Source organism: Salvelinus alpinus, chromosome 32 (assembly GCF_045679555.1).
Source record: "Salvelinus alpinus chromosome 32, SLU_Salpinus.1, whole genome shotgun sequence".
Lineage (NCBI taxonomy): Eukaryota > Metazoa > Chordata > Actinopteri > Salmoniformes > Salmonidae > Salvelinus > Salvelinus alpinus.
In genome coordinates this window covers 9321358-9342020 of record NC_092117.1, presented here as the reverse complement: position 1 = coordinate 9342020, position 20663 = coordinate 9321358, and the positions used below count along the sequence as shown (strand labels likewise).

The 20663-nt window shown below is 41.6% G+C and overlaps 1 protein-coding gene across 4 annotated transcripts in view; it reads left to right on the top strand.

Annotated features, from left to right (window-relative positions):
* Positions 1-5292: 5292 nt before the first annotated feature.
* The window catches only part of LOC139562071 (inositol polyphosphate-5-phosphatase A-like), a 268112-nt gene continuing 252741 nt past the window's right edge, over positions 5293-20663 (top strand). For 2 of the 4 annotated variants that reach the window (XM_071379386.1, XM_071379385.1), the window contains exon 1: positions 5294-5750. In XM_071379386.1, coding sequence (XP_071235487.1) covers positions 5679-5750 — 72 coding nt within the window. In that variant the 5' untranslated portion in view covers positions 5294-5678. Of the gene's footprint in view, positions 5751-20663 lie in introns of all 4 variants that reach the window. The other 2 variants (XM_071379382.1, XM_071379384.1) reach the window with 2 other exon arrangements.

Here is a 20663-nt window from a genome sequence, read left to right as displayed (position 1 = left end):
TTTGCTTCCCCCATCCTGGTATTCTTAATTCCTCTCAAAGCTCATTGGAGGAGAGGATCTGACCTCCTCCTCCAAAAAGCTTTGGGAGGAATTGAGGAAACAAGGATGAAGGAAGCAAGGATTTAATTGTTTTCAGACACAGCCATTGAGTGCATCAATTGACGCAATTAACACACTAATGTAATGGACCGGTATTTTACATGATTGGCCATGATTTGACATTCATGTCACACTGTCTTTTTCAACAAATTCAGCTTGTTTATCATAGCAGTTAAATGTATAACAATTAAATGAAATAGACAGTGTCCTGTGAAAGGATGTTTGTAACAGACAAGACTCAAATCAAATGTTGTCTCTCTTATCGTTATCTAGGTTGGTATTGACTGTAGGCCTATAAAGAAATAATGCTTTATCTGCCAGAACTCATTTCTGCTACACATGCCAAAGGAATAAAGAACAGAAGTAGAGAGCACAGCCAAAGACTGAGATGAACAGGGTTGGTTCTATGATTGACTAAAACGAGCTGCAGCATAAACACATGTCGGTCACAAGGTGGAACAATCCCATCATTTTGAGTCTGGTCAAGGCCAAGAGTTGATGTCAATTAAGTCTAACTCTGTAGGGCATTTACGTAAGGGGCCAGAGTAGAGCACAGAGAGGGGTTTGTTTCGGGTTTGGCAATGCCGGTTACCTAGCTACACAGGCCAGTTTTCAACACCTTCAAGATCCCTTAGCTAGACCAGCAACAAAAAAGGCAAAATTCTGCAGAGTATATTTAGAACAGACCTCATTACTTGGATTCTGGATTGTGGAGGAGAAGGGCAGAAGTTATGGTTTTGAATGAAGGGGAAAATAAATAAGAAAGTGGGAAGGGGGTGGTCTTGGTTTGAATGGCCTCTGCTCTCTGTGTGTTAGTAGGGCGGCTGTTTCTAAAATGGTTTACATTTCTCTAGGGCGGGAATGACAGTGTGAGATTGACTGTATGCTAATGAAAGCATACTACGTGTGAGGTTATTTGTACATTGTTTGGTGAAGCATCTCTTGTACAGTTAGATTTTTGAACAATTCCCACCCCAAATAGTTGTTAGCACATTTCAAGTTATCTGTGGTCCCACTTATTACCTCTGTAGCACAAATGAGTGAGTATTTATAATTTACAATTCCAAGGAAAGGTTTGCAACTTCAGGTGCAGGATACAAACTCCTGATTTCAAGAGAGTTAAAACTTTCCACATTTTCCTGCATTGGTTTAGATAAGGGCCCCGTTCGAATTCTGAAAATACAGCCTTTCTTTCTCTCTTCCTCGAAGAATTCTCCTATTAGAAATAACTGGACAGATGAAAGCCGAGTGGTGGAGCCCTTGCTTTCATTTGTCAAATCTTGTTTAATTAGTGAAAATATAAAAGAAGTACAGTAACCACTTGAAAGAAGGAAGAACATCTCATCGGTCAGTCCTTCTAGAATTAACCAGATTTAGTCCACCAGCCTCTTTTGGGAAAATAACGGACATTTTGTCCCACAAGAGTACAGCGGTCCAAATTAAATGGTGAGAGAGGGTAAATTAGAAGAGAGGATATTAGACCTTTCCTGGGGGAGCGTCAAAATAGGTCGGCCTCACAGTGGGATCCACCCAGGCCAAGAAAAGGAGTAGCAGAAATGTGTAATACATTTAAGGGTACAGTGATGGCAGGGAAGGTAGACTTTGTGAACTGCTCAAATTGAAATCATGGACGGGGTTAATTGCCGCCCCCGGCACTTTGTGGCCATGCTGTGTGTGGAGGGGGGTTGGGCCCCTTTCCAGGTTCCAGATCAGTACTGGGACCTCCCTAGTAGCTTAGAGGACACGTGCTGACCTGTGTGCATTGTGTATAGGAAAAAGACATGAATAGCTTTAGTGTAGCCTAAGTCATAGATCCACTTCAACAACTATGTGGGGAGTGAGAGATAGACAGATTCTCCAAAATCAACATGTGATGTGATTGACAAAAGGAGAGCATCCCGTCAGTCACAGAAAGACATACTCCAGATTCTAGACAAAGCATTACAGAGATGGACAAGAAGAAACGAAACAGCACATGTCAGGTCAACCACCTAATATCCTGGGAAGTGAAAGTTAGCAATGATCACCACCCATTAAACATTGCATCACACAAAACACTACATTTCAATCAGAGAGCTATAACTGTTTATAACTGATTTACAGAAACTATAAACTGTAAATAAACGACTTACAAATGTATTGCATGCCGAAAAAGGTATACCCTGATGCAGCGTTTCCCAAACTCGGTCCTCGGGACTCCAAGGGGTGCACATTTTGGTTTTTGCCCTAGCACTACACAGCTGATTCAAATGATCAATGCTTGATAATTAGTTTATTATTTGAATCAGCTGTGTAGTGCTAGGTCAAAAACCAAAACGTGCACTCCTTGGGGTCCCGAGGACCGAGTTTGGGAAACCCTGCCATAATGTAAATTGTAATGTAGAATTCTAAGTTGATAAATGAGCTACACCGTCTTAATTAGCCACAGAGAGTTTAAACAGTTTCTATGTTGGACGACATTCCCATGCAATGGTAAAAGTTACGTCTTGGGAATAGGAAGTGAAACAGTGAACACCATAGGAACATAAACATCAAGTTGAGACATTGTTGTCACAGTTTTAAAGGGGCTGAATCACAGCTCTTTAGAGCTTGACATTTTTTTATTTGTTTTATTTCCATGTTTTTCTACGCGAGTGAATTTGAGCAGTGGAGGGATAGGGGTCAAAGTGCACATATTTGCTCACGGACTGGAATTCCTACATCATTTGTTCCATTACCCCGAGTGGAGAGGGAGGGGCTTCAGCCAGTTGGACGTTGGAGTCCTTTATCAGCAAAATGAATAAAACACACACACACACACACACACACACACACACACACACACACACACACACACACACACACACACACACACACACACACACACACACACACACACACACACACACACACACACACATGCAAACAACAACCCTTGTGGGATATCCTGTCCAGTGCAAACAGTGTAGTATTTAGTGGACCTTGTGAAACACATTACCTGAACTGTTATCATCATGTTCTATGCAAACCTCACATATTTATACTGTACTTTTAAGAGACATTTGCACTTGCTTTCGCCATCTCTGTTTGAATAACACAGTACGAGGAAAGGGGAAAGGGGAAAGGGCTACTGTAGGCTTGGCAAAGACAACCCCCCCCCGGCTAATGTAAATAGCAACACACCAACTTTATTTTCCTCTCCTCCTTCTCTCCTCCTCACTGCCTCCTCTTTTATTCTCCCTCGCACTGTTAATGGTCTCTTATCTACACAAGCCTGTTACCTCTTAATCACCCGACCGCAGCGGGATTGTAGCAAGTATGCCGAGTTGCTGACAAAATGTTGCTAACTTAATGATAAACATCAGTCAGTCTGATCAAGAGCATTACACTAGAGTACCCCCCAGTTTCAACAACTGGACGAGTACTTGGTTTCAAATGAATAAAGATATCAATATCATATCTGTGAGAACCATGAAAGAGCACAGGCTACATTGTCACGTTCTGCACTATTCCCACAAGCAAAAGTAGGAACATCTAAAACAGTAATCACTTACTGGAACAAATAGAAACACAAATTAAATGAAGAATGATTTGCAAAGTACTTGATAGGCTACAGCACACCCACAACAACCAGCTCTGACTGAGAGCAGCAGGATAGCACTGGAATGTTATTACCCTCCTCATGTCTGTGGTTGAGAGGCCAGCGGGCGGTCACACCTGGTGTGTCATGCCAGCACCAACACATGCAAAGCAGCCGGAGATCGTGAACACCACCCCGTCCGCAGCGGCTGGTCTACAACGGAAGGGACTGGCACCCAATATCCCCTCCCTAAACACACACAGCCACAGACACACAGACAAACAGACACACACACGCATACTGCCAGACACAGCTGTGAGCAATTTGAATAGCTTGTTATAGCGATAATCTCCTTGCTCTCTCCACAAAATCTTAATGAACCACGTGTACTCCCCCACTACCTCCTAAGGGGGCAACACTCAAAACATTTAGGGACTTCCACTGTGTCCCCGTATTTGCTCATCTTTTCTTTTGGGCTCATGCCTCTACCATCTTGACATCTTCTCACAAAATAAGACCCGCCTGATTGGTTCTTGTATGTTCTGACCTCTTGCCCGCCGAGTACTAATTCAGTGGGTCCATTTTTGACCTCACTTTTCCCTCCAGACCATTAGGGGAGGATATGGCACAGAAGAGGAAACTCGTATGGGACGACAGCAAAGGACTTGTATGTCCCGGGCCATTTCGGATGGTGAAGGTTGTAAGGCCTTTGCAAACTTGTTGTATTTGAGGTACATTTTCATTATTTATTTCGATTTATTATACTGTAGTGACGCCTCTAGAACTGCGATGCAGTGCCTTAGACCGCTAGGCCACTCGGGAGGCCCTTGAGGTACATTTTTAATGAGCATTGAGAACACATCTAAAAAATGAATGACGATAAAATATAAAAAGGCCTCTAACCACTCAGATGCTAAATTTAGAAAAAGAAAACAAACTCATTTGTGGGCCTCACCAAATTCACACAAGCAAATGGCATGGGAGACGCTGTTCTCTTGAAGAAGTAAACATTTCAACTTCCCAGCTTGTGGAAATGTAGGTATAGGCTACTCAATGACAAACATGTAGGCCTAAATGGAAATGAGAAGATGAACAATTGATATATTACAAGTTTAATAATAACTAGTGGTTTAGAAAAGAACAGTTAATAGATAGTGTCATCTGCAATTAAAAATAATGTAGGCCATTCTTATCTCCTGCACTGACTCAAGCACACTGCAGCTGCAACAGTGTTTGCTTGCAATTTCTCCTACAACCCAGTTTTTAGGTACGCTATTGACAATAGTACTCTCACTATAATACTTTCATCTTGCTAATTAGCTGACCAGCAAAGTTTTCTATCATGTATCATCTGTGTCACTACCAAAGAAAGGTCAGTAATAATCTGTCTATATTTTTGTTGTTATGACATTGTTATATGTCAGAAGCTGCATTCACAGTGAATGAAATTGTTTAGGCAGGACAGTTATATGGCACAATTTTGCGTATATGTATATATTTTTTAAGCAACAACAAGTAAAGTGGCCTAAGTAAGGGCTCCGAGGCAGTCTTGCGTGGCTTTTCTAGTAATGCGTTGCCCTTTTAAAACAGCTCCGTCTTTCCATTCGCTTGGTGACGTCAGGACAGTGAAAGACTCCAGCCTATCCTCTCTAAACAATCAAAGGCAATCGCGGAGTCGCGGTTTACGAGGTAGACTTTTTCACTGCAAAAGACAGGGAATTAAACACTCACTGTTGGAATGAACCAGAGCCCAGTAGTCGCTATGGATTAAAACGGAAACATTTGTGATGGCAGTAAATGTGAAAAAGTAGCCAAAACATCTACAGAGCAGCAAGACCGTCAGCAAGCAACTAGATGCACGAGCCTTGCTAGTATGAGCGAGCCGAACGGTCACAAACCTGGCTGCAGTCACAATTCCTCAATATTTTAACTGAACCAGCCTCGTGAAACCTTTAACGACTTTTGCTACTTTCAATTCCGAACAGTCAAAGTCCGCTACATTTTTGATTCTGAAAGAATTATGGCGGGGAAGCTGACAGCAGGCTCGGGAATACTGCTCGTGACAGCCAACGTTGGATCACTCTTTGAAGATGTAAGTTGATTTGCCTGCGACAGTCTGTTACAATTTTTCTTCGCAACTAATGTGATTGTTTTCCTGTTGTTTTGGTTACAATGTATCCACCAATGCCGCTTTCAATTGATTTCACTGCGCCCATGATATGGCAGTAGTCTTTATCGTAGCGTCGTAAACACCTTACTTCACGTGTGAGCATAACCACAGCGTGGGCCTCTAGCCAGCAATGTTGATAATGCTTGTAGTGTCTATCATTGTAGAAACCGTGATTTGGGGAAACAACTATTAACTGGACCTCCTGGTTTGGACGTTGCGGATAGGTTACATGGATTATTCTCTGTCTTGCAGTTTGCTGTAGTAGTAAAACATTATTGTGACAGCTACCAAGTAGAGGAGGTGTAGATTTCTTTTAGTAGCCTACTGTACCGTGCCTTTTTTGACGTTCACCTAGGCCTTTAGGTTCTCATAGAAGTCCACTCTTTTCAAACAAAATAATATATAGAGATGAGGCCAATATCTAGGCCAATATTTTTTTGTTGTTGTACCAATGTTTGTCCATAGGCTAAACATTTTCCACATACATTCAGATGAGCAACATGTATCTCCCTGCATGGGTGCAGTGTGAGAAGGATCATGTTTTGGTAGCATTTTCTTGACAGCCAACCTTATAATGAGATGTGTACAGACTCCAGACGTTGCATTTGGGCATGGACTCCCTCCGTTTGTTTTATAATTACACACATGAAACAAATGCATACTTTGTGTTGAGATAGCAAGTTTTGATGACATAGGCCGTGGTCTATTCAACAAGATCTAACATTAGGTGTAATGATGTTTTCCCTTTCACTTGTTGTATGTGGAATGTAAGGCCAGATAGACTAGGGTGAGCTAGGAGTATGTGAGGAGGACTGATATACTTGATTGGTCCAAAGCATGGAAATCAAATCAGCTGATTTAGGCATAAGGTCTTTTCCTTTCACATAATGCTATGGTACCGTAGATGGGTTGTTCCACCAATTGGGTGCCCTTTGAGTAGTGTAACTACATTCTGTCAAGTGTTTTACATTCTGTCAAAAAGAGAAAATGTCCAACTTAATAAAAAAAAGTTTCCTATCTCGAGGTAAAAAATAAAAGACTATATTTAGTGCCAAGTAAAGTAACAGGATTGAACGTGACAGAGTTACCTTATTTCTCAGAATGAGAACGAGTTGCCAGTTCCTTATATAATTGTGGTTTATGCTTATTGCACATTTATTAAACACAGACCTTACAGCTAGTTTAACAGTCTTTGGCAAAAATGCTGTGCGACAAATTGACCATACATTTTTCCAGAATCAATGTTCATTGATACTCCCGTTTTAGTAGTGTCTGCCCTGCATGCAATTTGAGCAGTTGACACATTAAAAAAATGGAATATTGTGAAAAAACATCAATTCAAATTAATCACATTTATTTGATATTGCCCAGCCCTACTCGCTAATAAGCAAGTAGCGTGACATCCTTTACACAAGCACAACTGTAGTTATTTTGTTTGGAACACAGCCCTGCATCTGGCACATTTTCTTCACAATACAACAAACAGGCCCATTCTTTTCAGTACAAATTCAGGTAGCTCCCTGACGGTACCAACATCGCGATACTCCTTAGTATCGTGGCAAGTAAACAAAACACAAAGCGGATTTCACTTCTTTAGGAAAACAGCCCTAATGTTACAAACAAACATCATTATATTGTCATCCAGAGTCACATTTATTTATTTTCCAAGCTACAGCACACAATATTTTATATACAGGTTTTTAAAGGACCAAAGAGTGAGGTCTGCTTCGTGTTTTCATTTGCGATACCGGTGTTGTCCCGGCCCTAAACCCAGGGTATAACACCATGTCATCCTGTAACTGTACATCAAACATAGTGATTATAAACGTTGACACTGTATATAACATTAGTTTTAAGATATGGAAATGTAAAGTGCACATTTGGATTCACTGGTGTTTGGCTTGCTTGTATGACTTCAAATCGGTATTTATTATAATCCTCAACGTCAAATTTTTCAAGGTATGTTGAGTCTTGGGAACTTACAGCATTTCCCTCACTCAGATAACAAAAAATTGGCAAAAGCTGCCCAATTTAGCGGGAGGGATGGGAGCAACTTCTGCGTTCCAGTTTAGGTGTGTATTTGTGTCCAAATCTGCCATTTTGAAACCGTATACGTCTATGAGTGTAAAGTGCTACATAAATAATAATCGACAGAAATTACAATGTCAAAGCAACATATTAACTAGGGCTATACAATGATGGTGAAAACGTGGAGAAATGTTGAGGTTAAGTGGGTTAAAATCTTCCTAGAAGTCACAGAGGGTGCACAGAGGGACATGTCAAAATGATTCATTTTGGCACTTTAGCAAGTCTTTATATAAAAATGTGATGTATTTCATTTTCCATGTAGTCTATGTTGCAGGGCACTTCATTAAATGTAACAGGGCAGGCTTTTAAAATACAATATTTGTGCACAATTTATACTTAAAATAGAAAAGGGATGCAGAAGGAACTCATTTAGTGGAACGACCCAGGTGCCTCTGTGTCTGTTGATGACTATTTTGCTTTTGCAGAGGCAGCATCTATTCTTCCTGGGGTCCCCAAAAAATGTAAAATATGACCAGTAACAAAACTCTGATAGACAAGGAGAGTCACACACTTTTTGTTTTAAATCCAGCAATATGCAAACAATATAACATTTTTTTTTTTTGTGTCTTAGTGTTTCTGTGTGTTTTTGTTTGTGTGTCCCCTCAAAAAAAGGGGACGCTGTTCTATGAGATGTTTCATCTTTTTTTTAAAAGGTCATTTTGCTGTTTGTGTGAGTAATTGGAGATGGAAGGGAGTTCCATGCGATAGCTCTGTATAATACTGTACATTGTCGTGAATTTATTTTTGACTTGGGGACTTTGAAGAGACCCCTGGTGGCATATTTTGTGGGTTATGTATGAGTGTCTGAGCTGAATTGAATTTGTTTATGCAGACAATCTGGAATTTTCTCATTAAAAACTAGAAGAAAAGTAGTTAATCTCTCGTCAACCCTCAACCAGGAAAGACTGGCAAGCATGTTGTTGATGTTAGTTTTGTATTTGCAGTTAAGGGCAAGCCGTGTTGCTCTGTTTTGAGCCAGCTGCAGCTTTGCTAGGTCTTGTTCCCAGGGTTGAGGAGGGAGTCAACCATGTTAGATCTTGAGTTATTTAAGCTTGTAAAGCTTTATCGAGGTACCACTAAGTGCTGATTTCTCTGGCTCCTTATTATATTTCAGCTCGTAAGTTTGGGAATATTTTTTCCCCCCAACTGAAACCTGTTTCGAAGTTAGTTAGTTGATAACAACATACAGATGGAAAATATGTTAGTGGGTTGTGCTCATTGAACAGCATACTTCTCCTCCTTCCACTGCCAGCCCAGCATATCACTATCAGTAGATCCAGGTTCCCTGGAACCGACACACTCATTCACTCCATGTTGATGGATCACGGTCCTAAGGTCTCAATAAAGAAAGGTGTGTGGGATGTTCAAACAAGCATTCAGCTGCAGGTGAATCTTTCACCATACTTTTTCTGTTCGTCCAAGTTCTCTGGATTCGAACATCGAACATTCATAATCTGCAAGGGTCCAGAGGCAAAGTCAAACATTCATTGTGAGACAACCCTGGTTAAGATGTTGAAAGGCAAACATGTATTTCCTGGAGTGCTTCAAATGTAAAGGTTAAATGTTAATCATTATTTACGTTTGTGAATGTCTTGCACACCCACTTTGTTTTATTTATTAACAGTTGGCCTTGCTATTGTACAGTACATTTGTGTCTGGTAAGTTAACTCCTCTCAAATCACATTTTATTGGTCACATACACATATTTAGTTGTAGGCCTCTGCCGTTTCAGCCCGTGTGGGTGGTTTCTCTGTGATATCCTGACCTAAACATTTGTAATAACAGAGCAAGCCGAACCACTTGTAGGCTAACCCCATCCAGCCATCACCATGACTGACAAGTTTTGCACTGGTGCAGTGATTTAAACAGGATCACATAATGGCTGTGAGGTTGGAGGGTCATCAGAGGAGATAACTTTCCCATAGCTACACTGTATACCACTCCCTCCCTGCTGAACTCTAGACAGAGGACATAAGGGCACCTTCCTCCACCTAGACACCCAGGTTGGCAACAAATGCCCTCCCTTCTCTAAAGAGACAACTCTGCTAGTGCTTAAAGCGTCATATGAATACCATCTGGCCTGGATGTCATTTTCTTCACCCACTACCAATCCATGTCATATAGAAGGCTATGTCCTATACTTTGGAGAGGTGCAGTGGGAAACAGCGGATGCGTGTTTTGTCATGGGGCTTGTCTCTTTTTGCCCCACTTTGGTACAGTACTCTGGATATGGGCTCTGCTGTTTGACCTCTCTGGCTGGGCACTGTACCTAGCTCTGGCTTGCTTCTGTCTTCAGTCTTTTTCACTGTAGTCCCCTGACAGCTCATTAGCTCAGGCCGTCGCAATCTTGTCTCATTACAAGTGCACCCAGACCCCAGTTAGCTGGCATATTTACACTACTAAAGATAGAAAAAGGATGGAATGAAATGGGAAGAAAATATGTGTCCTCGAGCTTGGCCCTGATCTAGGATTAGCTGCTTTGCCGGCGGCTTGGAACCCTGAATGACTATTAGGATTTCAAACGTTGCTACCGTAGGTGGGCCCACTGCTAACACTCCGTTAAGAATCAGAGAGCAGTGCCTCGGTAAAGCTGAGATAACTGCGCTTTTCTGGTTAACACGTAAGAATGTTATAGTGCATTTCAGATGCAACAGAAATAACCAGTGGGAAAAGCTGTTGGTTTATATTTAGGCCCAGATCACATGACTGATTCTCAGTAATGGGGAGGCTAAGTGAATCATATGATATAATATCCTGCAGTGTGTATTTATAGTGCCGGAGGGATATTAGACCACAATACGTGTCTTGTTAGTTTATGGCGCTGACTATTAGATCTGGTGTGAGAACATGAGTTTTGCTTCGTCCACAGTTCAGTCAGATTGAAAAGAGTAGGCTTGCTAGATGTTTATAATAGCGTAATTGCAGAGAAGTGGTTAACAAAGGTTGTGACGAAAGGGTAGCTAATCATTTACTGTAATGGGTGCAGAGCCTCATGTGTCCTGACCAATTGACATCAATTGACAACTTCTGACCTTAACTGCTCAACTACCGACCTTACCAGATTTTTTCAAAGCTATGGGCAATTCACGATATATACATTACACTATATATACAAAAGTATGTGGACACCCCCAATTAGTGGATTCGGCTATTTCATAAATTCGAGCACACCTGCATGCAATTTCCATAGACAAACATTGGCCGTAGAATGAAGAGCTCAGTAACATTCAACGTGGCACCATCATAGGATGCCACCTTTCCAACCAGTCAGTTCGTCAAATTCCTGCCGTGCTAAAGCTGCCCCGGTTAACTAAGTGCTGTTATTGTGGATTGGGAACGTCTAGGAACAACAGCGGCTCAGCCGCGAAGTGGTAGACCACACAAGCTCACAGAACGGGACTGCCGAGTGCTGAAGCGTTTGTCCTCGGTTGCAAGTGCAACACTCACTACCGACTTACAAACTGCCTCTGGAAGCGTCAGCACAAGAACTGTTCATCTGGAGCTTCATGAAGTGGGTTTCCATGGCCGAGCAGCCGCATATATGCCTAAGATAACCATGCGCAATACCAAGCATCGGCAGGAGTGGTGTAAAGCTCGCCGCAATTGGACTCTGCAGCAGTGGAAACACGTTCTCTGGATTGATGAATCACTCTTCACCAACTGGGTTTGGCGGAGGCCAGGAGAACACTACCTGCCTCAATGCATAGTGCCAACTGTAAAGTTTGGTGGAGGAGGAATAATGGTCTGGGGCTGTTTTTCATGGTTTGTGATAGACCCCTTAGTTCCAGTGAAGGGAAATCTTAATGCTATAGCATACAATGACATTCTAGACCATTCTGTGCTTCTATCTTTGTGCCAACAGTTTGGGGAAGGCCCTTTCCTGTTTCAGCATGACATTGCCCTGTCCACAAAGCAAGGTCCATAAAGAAATGGTTCGTCGATATCGGTGTGGAAGAACTTGACTGGCCTGCACAGAGCCCTGACCTCAACCCCATCGAACACCTTCGGGATGAATTGGAACGTCGACTGCGAGCCAGGCCTAATCGCCCAACATCAGTGCCCAACCTCACTAATGCTCTTGTGGCTGAATGGAAGCAAGTCCCTGCAGCAATGTTCTATCTAGTAGAAAGCCTTCCCAGAAGAGTGGAGGCTGTTATAGCAGCTAAGTGGAGACCAACTCCATATTAATGGCCATGATTTTGGAATGAGATGTTCAACGAGCAGTCACTTTTGGTCACGTAGTGTATCTCTTTATTTGTATTTTTTCCCCAAATAAGCTTTGTTGTGCAATTTAAAGATCAATACACTGTATGTAAAATTATATCTAGGCAAAATATAGGCCTTCCACAACCATAAGACCCACTAATATGGAACCCTGACCTGTTCACCAGACATGCCACTTTGTCGTGCTGCTGCCCCAGTTTCAACTGTTCTGCCTGCAGCTTTGGAACCCTGACCTGTTCACCAGACGTGCTACCTTGTCCCGGACCTGCTGTTTTCGACCCTCTCCCTCCCTCTCTCCCCTCTCTTCCTCCCTCTCTTTTGCTCCTGCTGTCTCGACCTCTGAATTCTCAGTTATGAAAAGCCAAATGACATTTCCTCTTGAGGTGCTGACCTGTTGCACCCTCTACAACCATTGTGATTATTATTTGACCTTGCTGGTCATCTATGAACGTTTCAACATCTTGAAGAACTATCTGACCTTAATGGCCATATACTCTTATAATTTCCACCCGGACTGGCCACCCCTCAGAGCCTGGTTCCTCTCTAGGTTTCTTCCTAGGTTCCTGCCTTTCTAGGGAGTTCTTCCTAGCCACCATGCTTCTACATCTGCTTTGCATGCTGTTTGGCGTTTTAGGATCAGTTTCTGTATAAGCACTTAGTGACATCTGCTGATGTAGAAAGGGCATTATAAGTAAATATAATTGACTAATAATGTTATTATTTTAGCAAAATAGTTTAACCAGCTTTTTTTGTAATAATAACTGATCTGGCTTTGAAGTTGGTTTATGAAAATAATGTTTTGGTTACAAATGTAATAACCACAACCATTCACAATGCACATCCAATAATAACGACCAATTTCTAGGAGCAGGCATTATAGAAAATGAACACAGGTCTCATTAACAATCTCTCAAGCACAAGCCCACGTGCTAGTGAGTAGCCAACTAATCTTTTAAATGTTAGTCTAGCCAAATTGGATCCATTTGCTTGCTAACAAGGTAGAAAGAACATTTTCACTGTTATGAATTGCCAATTACTTATCTAAATGTGTGTTTTTATGCTCATTGCTCGTTTATAAAACACAAACTAGACAGCTAGCACATGACAGTCTTTGGCTAAAATTATTTTTTCCCAAATCATGTTAATTGTTCCTCGTGTTGCAGTAGGGTCTGCTCTGTTCTACATTTTGGGAGTTGAGACACAAAGGGTATCGTTAGAAAATTCTCATCTATTACATTAAAATAATGTCTCAAGCGGTTCGGTGTCCATGTGACCGATTCTGTTGGACCAAGCCTCAAATGCAAATGGAGAGTTTAAACTGCTTTTTGTCAGAGAGGGAGAAGTGATCTTCTGTCATTGTTGTTGTGAGTGGCAGGGGGAGGGGCTTGCTGTCTGTGTGCAAGTGGGAAGGTGCACACAGCAAAGAAGGAGCGAAGGAGACGAGACCAAAAAGACAGAACGCTCATAAAAATATATAAAAACCTTGATTCTTGCGATACAGGCATTTGGAATATAGCGCTAAAATATTAATTCTAATTAATAAGATATATGGCCCAGACCTTGATGACACCACCATCTCTCCTAGTTTTTTCAGCCTGAGAGGGTTCCAGTATGTTTTAGATGTTGCCGCTGCTGGAATGGAAAGTTTCTGAAAAAAAGATGGTGCTATTTTTGTGCGCTCCCCATAGCTGCGGGAGGTAGGGGGGCTGAGGGTGCCCCCTGATAAATCGAAATTAAAACAATTATGTATATATACACTACCAGTCAAAAGTTTGGACACCTACTCATTCAAGGTTTTTTCTTTATTTTTACTATTTTCTACATTGTAGAAATAACACACATGGAATCATGTAGTAACCAAAAAAGTGTTAAACAAATCAAGAGATATTTGAGATTCTTCAAAGTAGCTACTGTTTGCCTTGATGACAGCTTTGCACGCTCTTGGCATTCTCTCAACCAGCTTCATGAAGAATGCTTTTCCAACAGTCTTGGAGTTCCCACATATGCTGAGCACTTAATTGGCTGCTTTTCCTTCACTCTGCGGTCCAACGGGTGATTGTGGAGGCCAGGTCATCTGATGCAGCACTCCATCAATCTCCTTCTTGGTAAAATAGCCCTTACACCGCCTGGAGGTGTGTTGGGTCATTGTCCTGTTGAAAAACAAATGATACTCCCACTAAGCGCAAACCAGATGGGATGGCGTATCGCTGTAGAATGCTGTGTTAGCCATGCTGGTTAAGTGTGCCTTGAATTCTAAATAAATCACTGACGGTGTCACCAGCAAAGCACCATCACACCACCACCCCTATGCTTCACGGTGGGAACCACACATGCAGAGATCATCTGTTCACCTTCTCTGCGTCTCACAAAGACACGGCGGTTGGAATCAAAAATCTCAAATATGGACTCATCAGACCAAAGGCCAGATTTCCACCGGTCTAATGTCCATTGCTCGTGTTTCTTGGCCCAAGCAAGTCTTTTCTTCTCATTGGTGTCCTTTTAGTAGTGGTTTCTTTACAGAAATTTGTCCATGAAGGCCTGATTCACGCAGTCTCCTCTGAACAGTTGATGTTGAGATGTGTCCGTTACTTGAACTCTGTGAAGCAGTTATTTGTGCTGGTAACTCTAATGAACTTATCCCCTGCAGCAGAGATAACCCTGGGTCTTTCCTGTGGCGGTCCTCATGAGAGCCAGTTTCATCATAGCGCAAGATGGGTTTTGCGACTGCACTTGAAGAAACTTTCAAAGTTCTTGAAATTTTCCGGATTGACTGATCTTCATGTCTTAAAGTAATGATGGACTGTCATTTCTCTTTGCTTATTTGAGTTGTTCTTGCCATAATATGGACTTGGTCTTTTACCAAATAGGGCTTCTGTATACCACCCCTACCTTGTCACGACACAACTGATTGGCTCAATCACGTTAATATGGAATTTATTTCCTTAACTTTTAACAAGGCACACCTGTTAATTGAATTGAATTCCAGGTGACTACCTCATGAAGCTGCTTGAGAAAATGCCAAAAGTGTGCAAAGCTGTCAAGGCAAAGAGTGGCTACTTTGAAGAATATCAAATATCAAATATATTTTTGGGTTACTACATTATTCCATATGTGTTATTTCATAGTTTTGATGTCTTCACTATTATTCTACAATGTAGAAAATAGTAAAAATAAGGAAACCCTTGAATGAGTAGGTGTGTCCAAACTTTTGACTGGTACTGTGTATTCTTTAAATACTCCCCCGCAAAATATGAACTTTGCCTTCAGAACTCCTGTATGAGTGGAGAGATATACTCCTCTGCACCCTCCCCCCCCTCCCACATCGACAGCAGCCTCAACCCAAAACATCTCCTCCTGCCCCCTCAGAACATGAAATTAGATTTTCAAAGGGAAAATGGAGTGAGATGGATTGGCCTGGCATCTCGAAGCCTGAATAATCAGCGTCTATTGCCTGCACAATATCTTAATTCCTCTCCACTGAAGCCCATGATGGTGTCTTTGACTGTTTGTTTATGGGTTTAATAATGATATATTTTTAATAATACGTTGACACCTTGGGCCTAGATTTAACTGTGATGCTGTTGATTTATGCCTACATAGATTTTTCAATAAAGAATAATGAAACTCTTACGTTGCTGCATTTTTTTTCAATTGACTTAATAAGGAAAAATGGAGAGTGTAAACATGTTGTCTAGACATTTATTAGATTATTCTCTAATTGGCACAGCTGGGAGTTTAGAGGCATTCCGTTTGTCTTTTACAACCCTTAATTTCTTTGGAGGATGAAAATCTGAGATGTTCAGGAGACCTCTTCAGATCACGGCCATTACATTGATGTCAGCTAGCCCAAGATGCAGGGCCCCCTTTGTCAAAAGCAGGGGTGGAAAATATTTTGCTTGTCCATGCCTCTCCAGGGTGCAGTTGGAGAGACGCACCCCTGCGGTGCTCCACCAACGTTCCGTTAAATCATCTAACTTATGTCATGTAGCCTGTGGTAGAAAGTGTACAGTGGGGAGAACAAGTATTTGATACACTGCCGATTTTGCAGGTTTTCCTACTTACAAAGCATGTAGAGGTCTGTCATTTTTATCATAGGTACACTTCAACTGTGAGAGACGGAATCTAAAACAAAATCCAGAAAATCACATTGTATGATTTTTAAGTAATTAATTTGCATTTTATTGCATGACATAAGTATTTGATCACCTACCAACCAGTAAGAATTCCGGCTCTCACAGACCTGTTAGTTTTTCTTTAAGAAGCCCTCCTGTTCTCCACTCATTACCTGTATTAACTGCACCTGTTTGAACTCGTTACCTGTATAAAAGACACCTGTCCACACACTCAATCAAACAGACTCCAACCTCTCCACAATGGCCAAGACCAGAGAGCTGTGTAAGGACATCAGGGATAAATTGTAGACCTGTACAAGGCTGGGATGGGCTACAGGACAATAGCCAAGCAGCTTGGTGAGAAGGCAACAACTGTTGGCACAATTATTAGAAAATGGAAGAAGTTCAAGATGACGGTCAATCACCCTCGGTCTGGGGCTCCATGCAAGATCTCACCTCGTGGGGCATCAATGATCATGAGGAATGTGAGGGATCAGCCCAGAACTACACGGCAGGACCTGGTCAATGACCTGAAGAGAGCTGGGACCACAGTCTCAAAGAAAACCATTAGTAACACACTACGCCGTCATGGATTAAAATCCTGCAGCGCACGCAAGGTCCCCCTGCTCAAGCCAGCGCATGTCCAGGCCCGTCTGAAGTTTGCCAATGACCATCTGGATGATCCAGAGGAGGAATGGGAGAAGGTCATGTGGTCTGATGAGACAAAAATAGAGCTTTTTGCTCTAAACTCCACTCGCCGTGTTTGGAGGAATAGAAGGATGAGTACAACCCCAAGAACACCATCCCAACCGTGAAGCATGGAGGTGGAAACATCATTCTTTGGGGATGCTTTTCTGCAAAGGGGACAGGACGACTGCACCGTATTGAAGGGAGGATGGATGGGGCCATGTATCGCGAGATCTTGACCAACAACCTCCTTCCCTCAGTAAGAGCATTGAAGATGGGTCGTGGCTGGGTCTTCCAGCATGACAACGACCCGAAACACACAGCCAGGGCAACTAAGGAGTGGCTCCGTAAGAAGCATCTCAAGGTCCTGGAGTGGCCTAGCCAGTCTCCAGACCTGAACCCAATAGAAAATCTTTGGAGGGAGCCGAAAGTCCGTATTGCCCAGCGACAGCCCCGAAACCTGAAGGATCTGGAGAAGGTCTGTATGGAGGAGTGGGCCAAAATCCCTGCTGCAGTGTGTGCAAACCTGGTCAAGAACTACAGGAAACGTATGATCTCTGTAATTGGAAACTAAGGTTTCTGTACCAAATATTCAGTTCTGCTTTTCTGATGTATCAAATACTTATGTCATGCAATAAAATGCAAATTAATTAATTAAAAATCATACAATGTGATTTTCTGGATTTTTGTTTTAGATTCCTTCTCTCACAGTTGAAGTGTACCTATGATAAAAATTACAGACCTCTACATGCTTTGTAAGTAGGAAAACCTGCAAAATTGTCAGTGTATCAAATACTTGTTCTCCCCACTGTATATGGAATCTTCTGTAGCCTACAGGCTGGAGATCAAATGAATCCATCCAAATGGCGACAGATTTTCATGCAAATATTTGCATAAATAAAATATGCACGTTTCCCACCAGAGATGTTTCCATCAACTTCATTAGTTGTGCACATAAAACTCATTTTTAAATTCCCATGTACGAAAAAAATTCCATCTCATTTTTAACTCCTGTACTGTTGGTTTTGTCACAAATGTTTTTTTATCCAACATGTACTTTACTCGCATAAAAAGGTTGGATGGAATCCTGGTTAATGTCATGAGACAAATATTTTTTACATCATGCACGTTTCTCTGATCTATCAAATAAAAAATGTTAACTAACATCATACCCTATAAACAGGACAGGTCAAAGTAAAATGGACAATATGGAATGTATTGTCATTACAATCAGTGGTTTCAAGTTTGTATCCGTACCTTTAAAAAATAAATGTTGATGATCATAGCAAAAAATGTAATAGTTCTGCATTTCCCGCTGTGTAAACACATTGATTCTCATTGCAAATAGGTTCCGGATAACTTAAAGTTAGGTTGCTGATATACAGAGCTTAAATAACCCAAATGATTAGTCACAGGAATCGGGACTAATAAAGCCTGCCTGTTTTACAAACGGTAGGCCTACCACATGGATCGGCATTAATAAAATGGTCGACACTGTACGTTTACACCCCAGTAAGCACGCACTGACTCCGTCTTTTGTTTACATTTTTATTTTTTTTAATAATAAAACACAATCGGGACCGGCCTTGATTTCAACATACATGGACCGGACCAAATCTGAACCATTCATAGACGTCTATGTTTGGTTCAGCTTTGATCCGGTCGGGACCAGCCTTGATTTGGCCCATACATAAAGTTTATTTCACTGTCCACAGGCATTCGGTCTGGACAGGCCTATATTTGGCCCAAACATAATGTCTATAATTGGTTCAGATTTGGTCCGGACCGGCCTTGACATGGCCCAAACATTTGAAAAGCCCAAATCTGAACCAATCATAGACATCTATGTTTCACAAGAGTTGACGGCAGAGTACAGTTCAGTACAATACAATAGAGTAAAGTATTGTGCCCTACTTTACTCTAATGTACTCTACTCAAGGCATCTGTCCACCTTTCATTCAGAACCTAAAATGAACATAACTTCAACGTCTGGAAACATACTGATTTTAGCCAATCGTAGTAGTGTCAATTGATAATTGTGATCAATTATTTTTCTACCTGAATCCATCTATACGCCGAGTCGCTATTCACAATTTCCCCAGCATGGAGGAAAACATGGGAGAGTTCTCATAGACCTGCAGCAAAAAAAATCATCCATTTACACAATAATGTCTAGCTGCAGACTTTGGTTGATACATGCCGCGCCCACTATGCGTCACTTTCTACATGATGCACCCACTGCCATTGAGGCTGCTAGCACAGCCTCTGGCCCACATTCCAGCACAGTAGGTTGTGGTAGTGCACCAACATTTTATGCCAACCGCTGAAATAACACAGAGGAAGGAGGCTGCTAGCTAGCTAGGGAACACTGGTACACAGTGTTGTCCGCTCCCATAGTTCGGTTAATGTTACGGCGAGGGAAGTAGCTACCTAGTGTAGCCAACCCAACTCTCACGGGGCACTACCAGGTAGTGATTACCCTCTCCGTAGCGTTAAAATAACTGTGGAAAGACGGTGTCCTAGCTAGCAGCCTCAAGGGCAGTGGCACGGCATGTAGTAAGTGACACATAGTGGGCGCATGTAGTAAATGTGGTCTGCAAATAGATAGATTTAGATAGACTTCACCATTTACATGCAGATTATCTTGTGTGCATTTCACACTACTTTTGGATTATAATGGGATTGTAAGGCTCGTGAATGTCCCGCTTAATTAATGTTTGTTATCGTCATATCAACAGCAATATACTTAAAAAAATAATTCAACCAGTAACAAGGCTCTTTGGCTAGCTTTGCTACCAACGCAAGTCAATGAGCGTTTAGCATTCTAGCTAACAACTGTTGCATCCAAAATAGGTATTTTGCAACTATCACAACCAAGTATTGTCTTAGCGACTGTTCAAGCAATAATCAAAAGAACATTGTTAAATCTCTGAGTACCCCTACATTTTTTTTTGTTTTATCCGCCCAAAAAGTATAGAATATTTTGGTTAAGGTGGCCAGGCAGAATGTGCAGCTGCACCAGTGCGACCAATTAAAAAATATAACTCACACAGCCAAGTCAAACTGTCGCAAAATGCGACTAAATGGTTTGTATTCATTGTGTTATTAACTTGCATTTTACTACAGTAACTAGTATTTATTCAGCATTTAGTGTGTACTGCAACTGCTAGCATAATTTTTGTTTCATATGGATTGGAGACTGGCTCAGCTAACAAGCAAACTAGCTAGCTACCAAACTAGCTAGCTGTCGCGTCGTTCGGGCCAAACCAAAAAATCCTTAGCACGGTTACTTCCCTTTTGAGCATGGTGAAGTTATTAATTACACTTTGGATGGTGTATCAATACACCCAGTCAATACACAGATACAGGTGTCCTTCCTAACTCAGTTGCCGTAGAGGAAGGAAACCGTTCAGGGATTTCACCATGAGGCCAATGGTGACTTTAAAACAGTTTTGAGTTTAATGGCTGTGTTAGGAGAACTGAGGATGGATCAACAACATTGTATTTACTCTACAATACTAACCTAATTGACAGAGTGAAAAGAAGGATGCTTGTACATAATAAAAATATTCCAAAACATGCATCCTGTTTGCAATAAGGCACTAAAGTAAAACTGCAAAAAATGTGGCAAAGCAATTTACTTTACAACCTAAATACAAAGCCTTATTTTTGGGGCAAATCAACACCACACATTGAGTACATACTGTATTTTCAAGTATAGTGG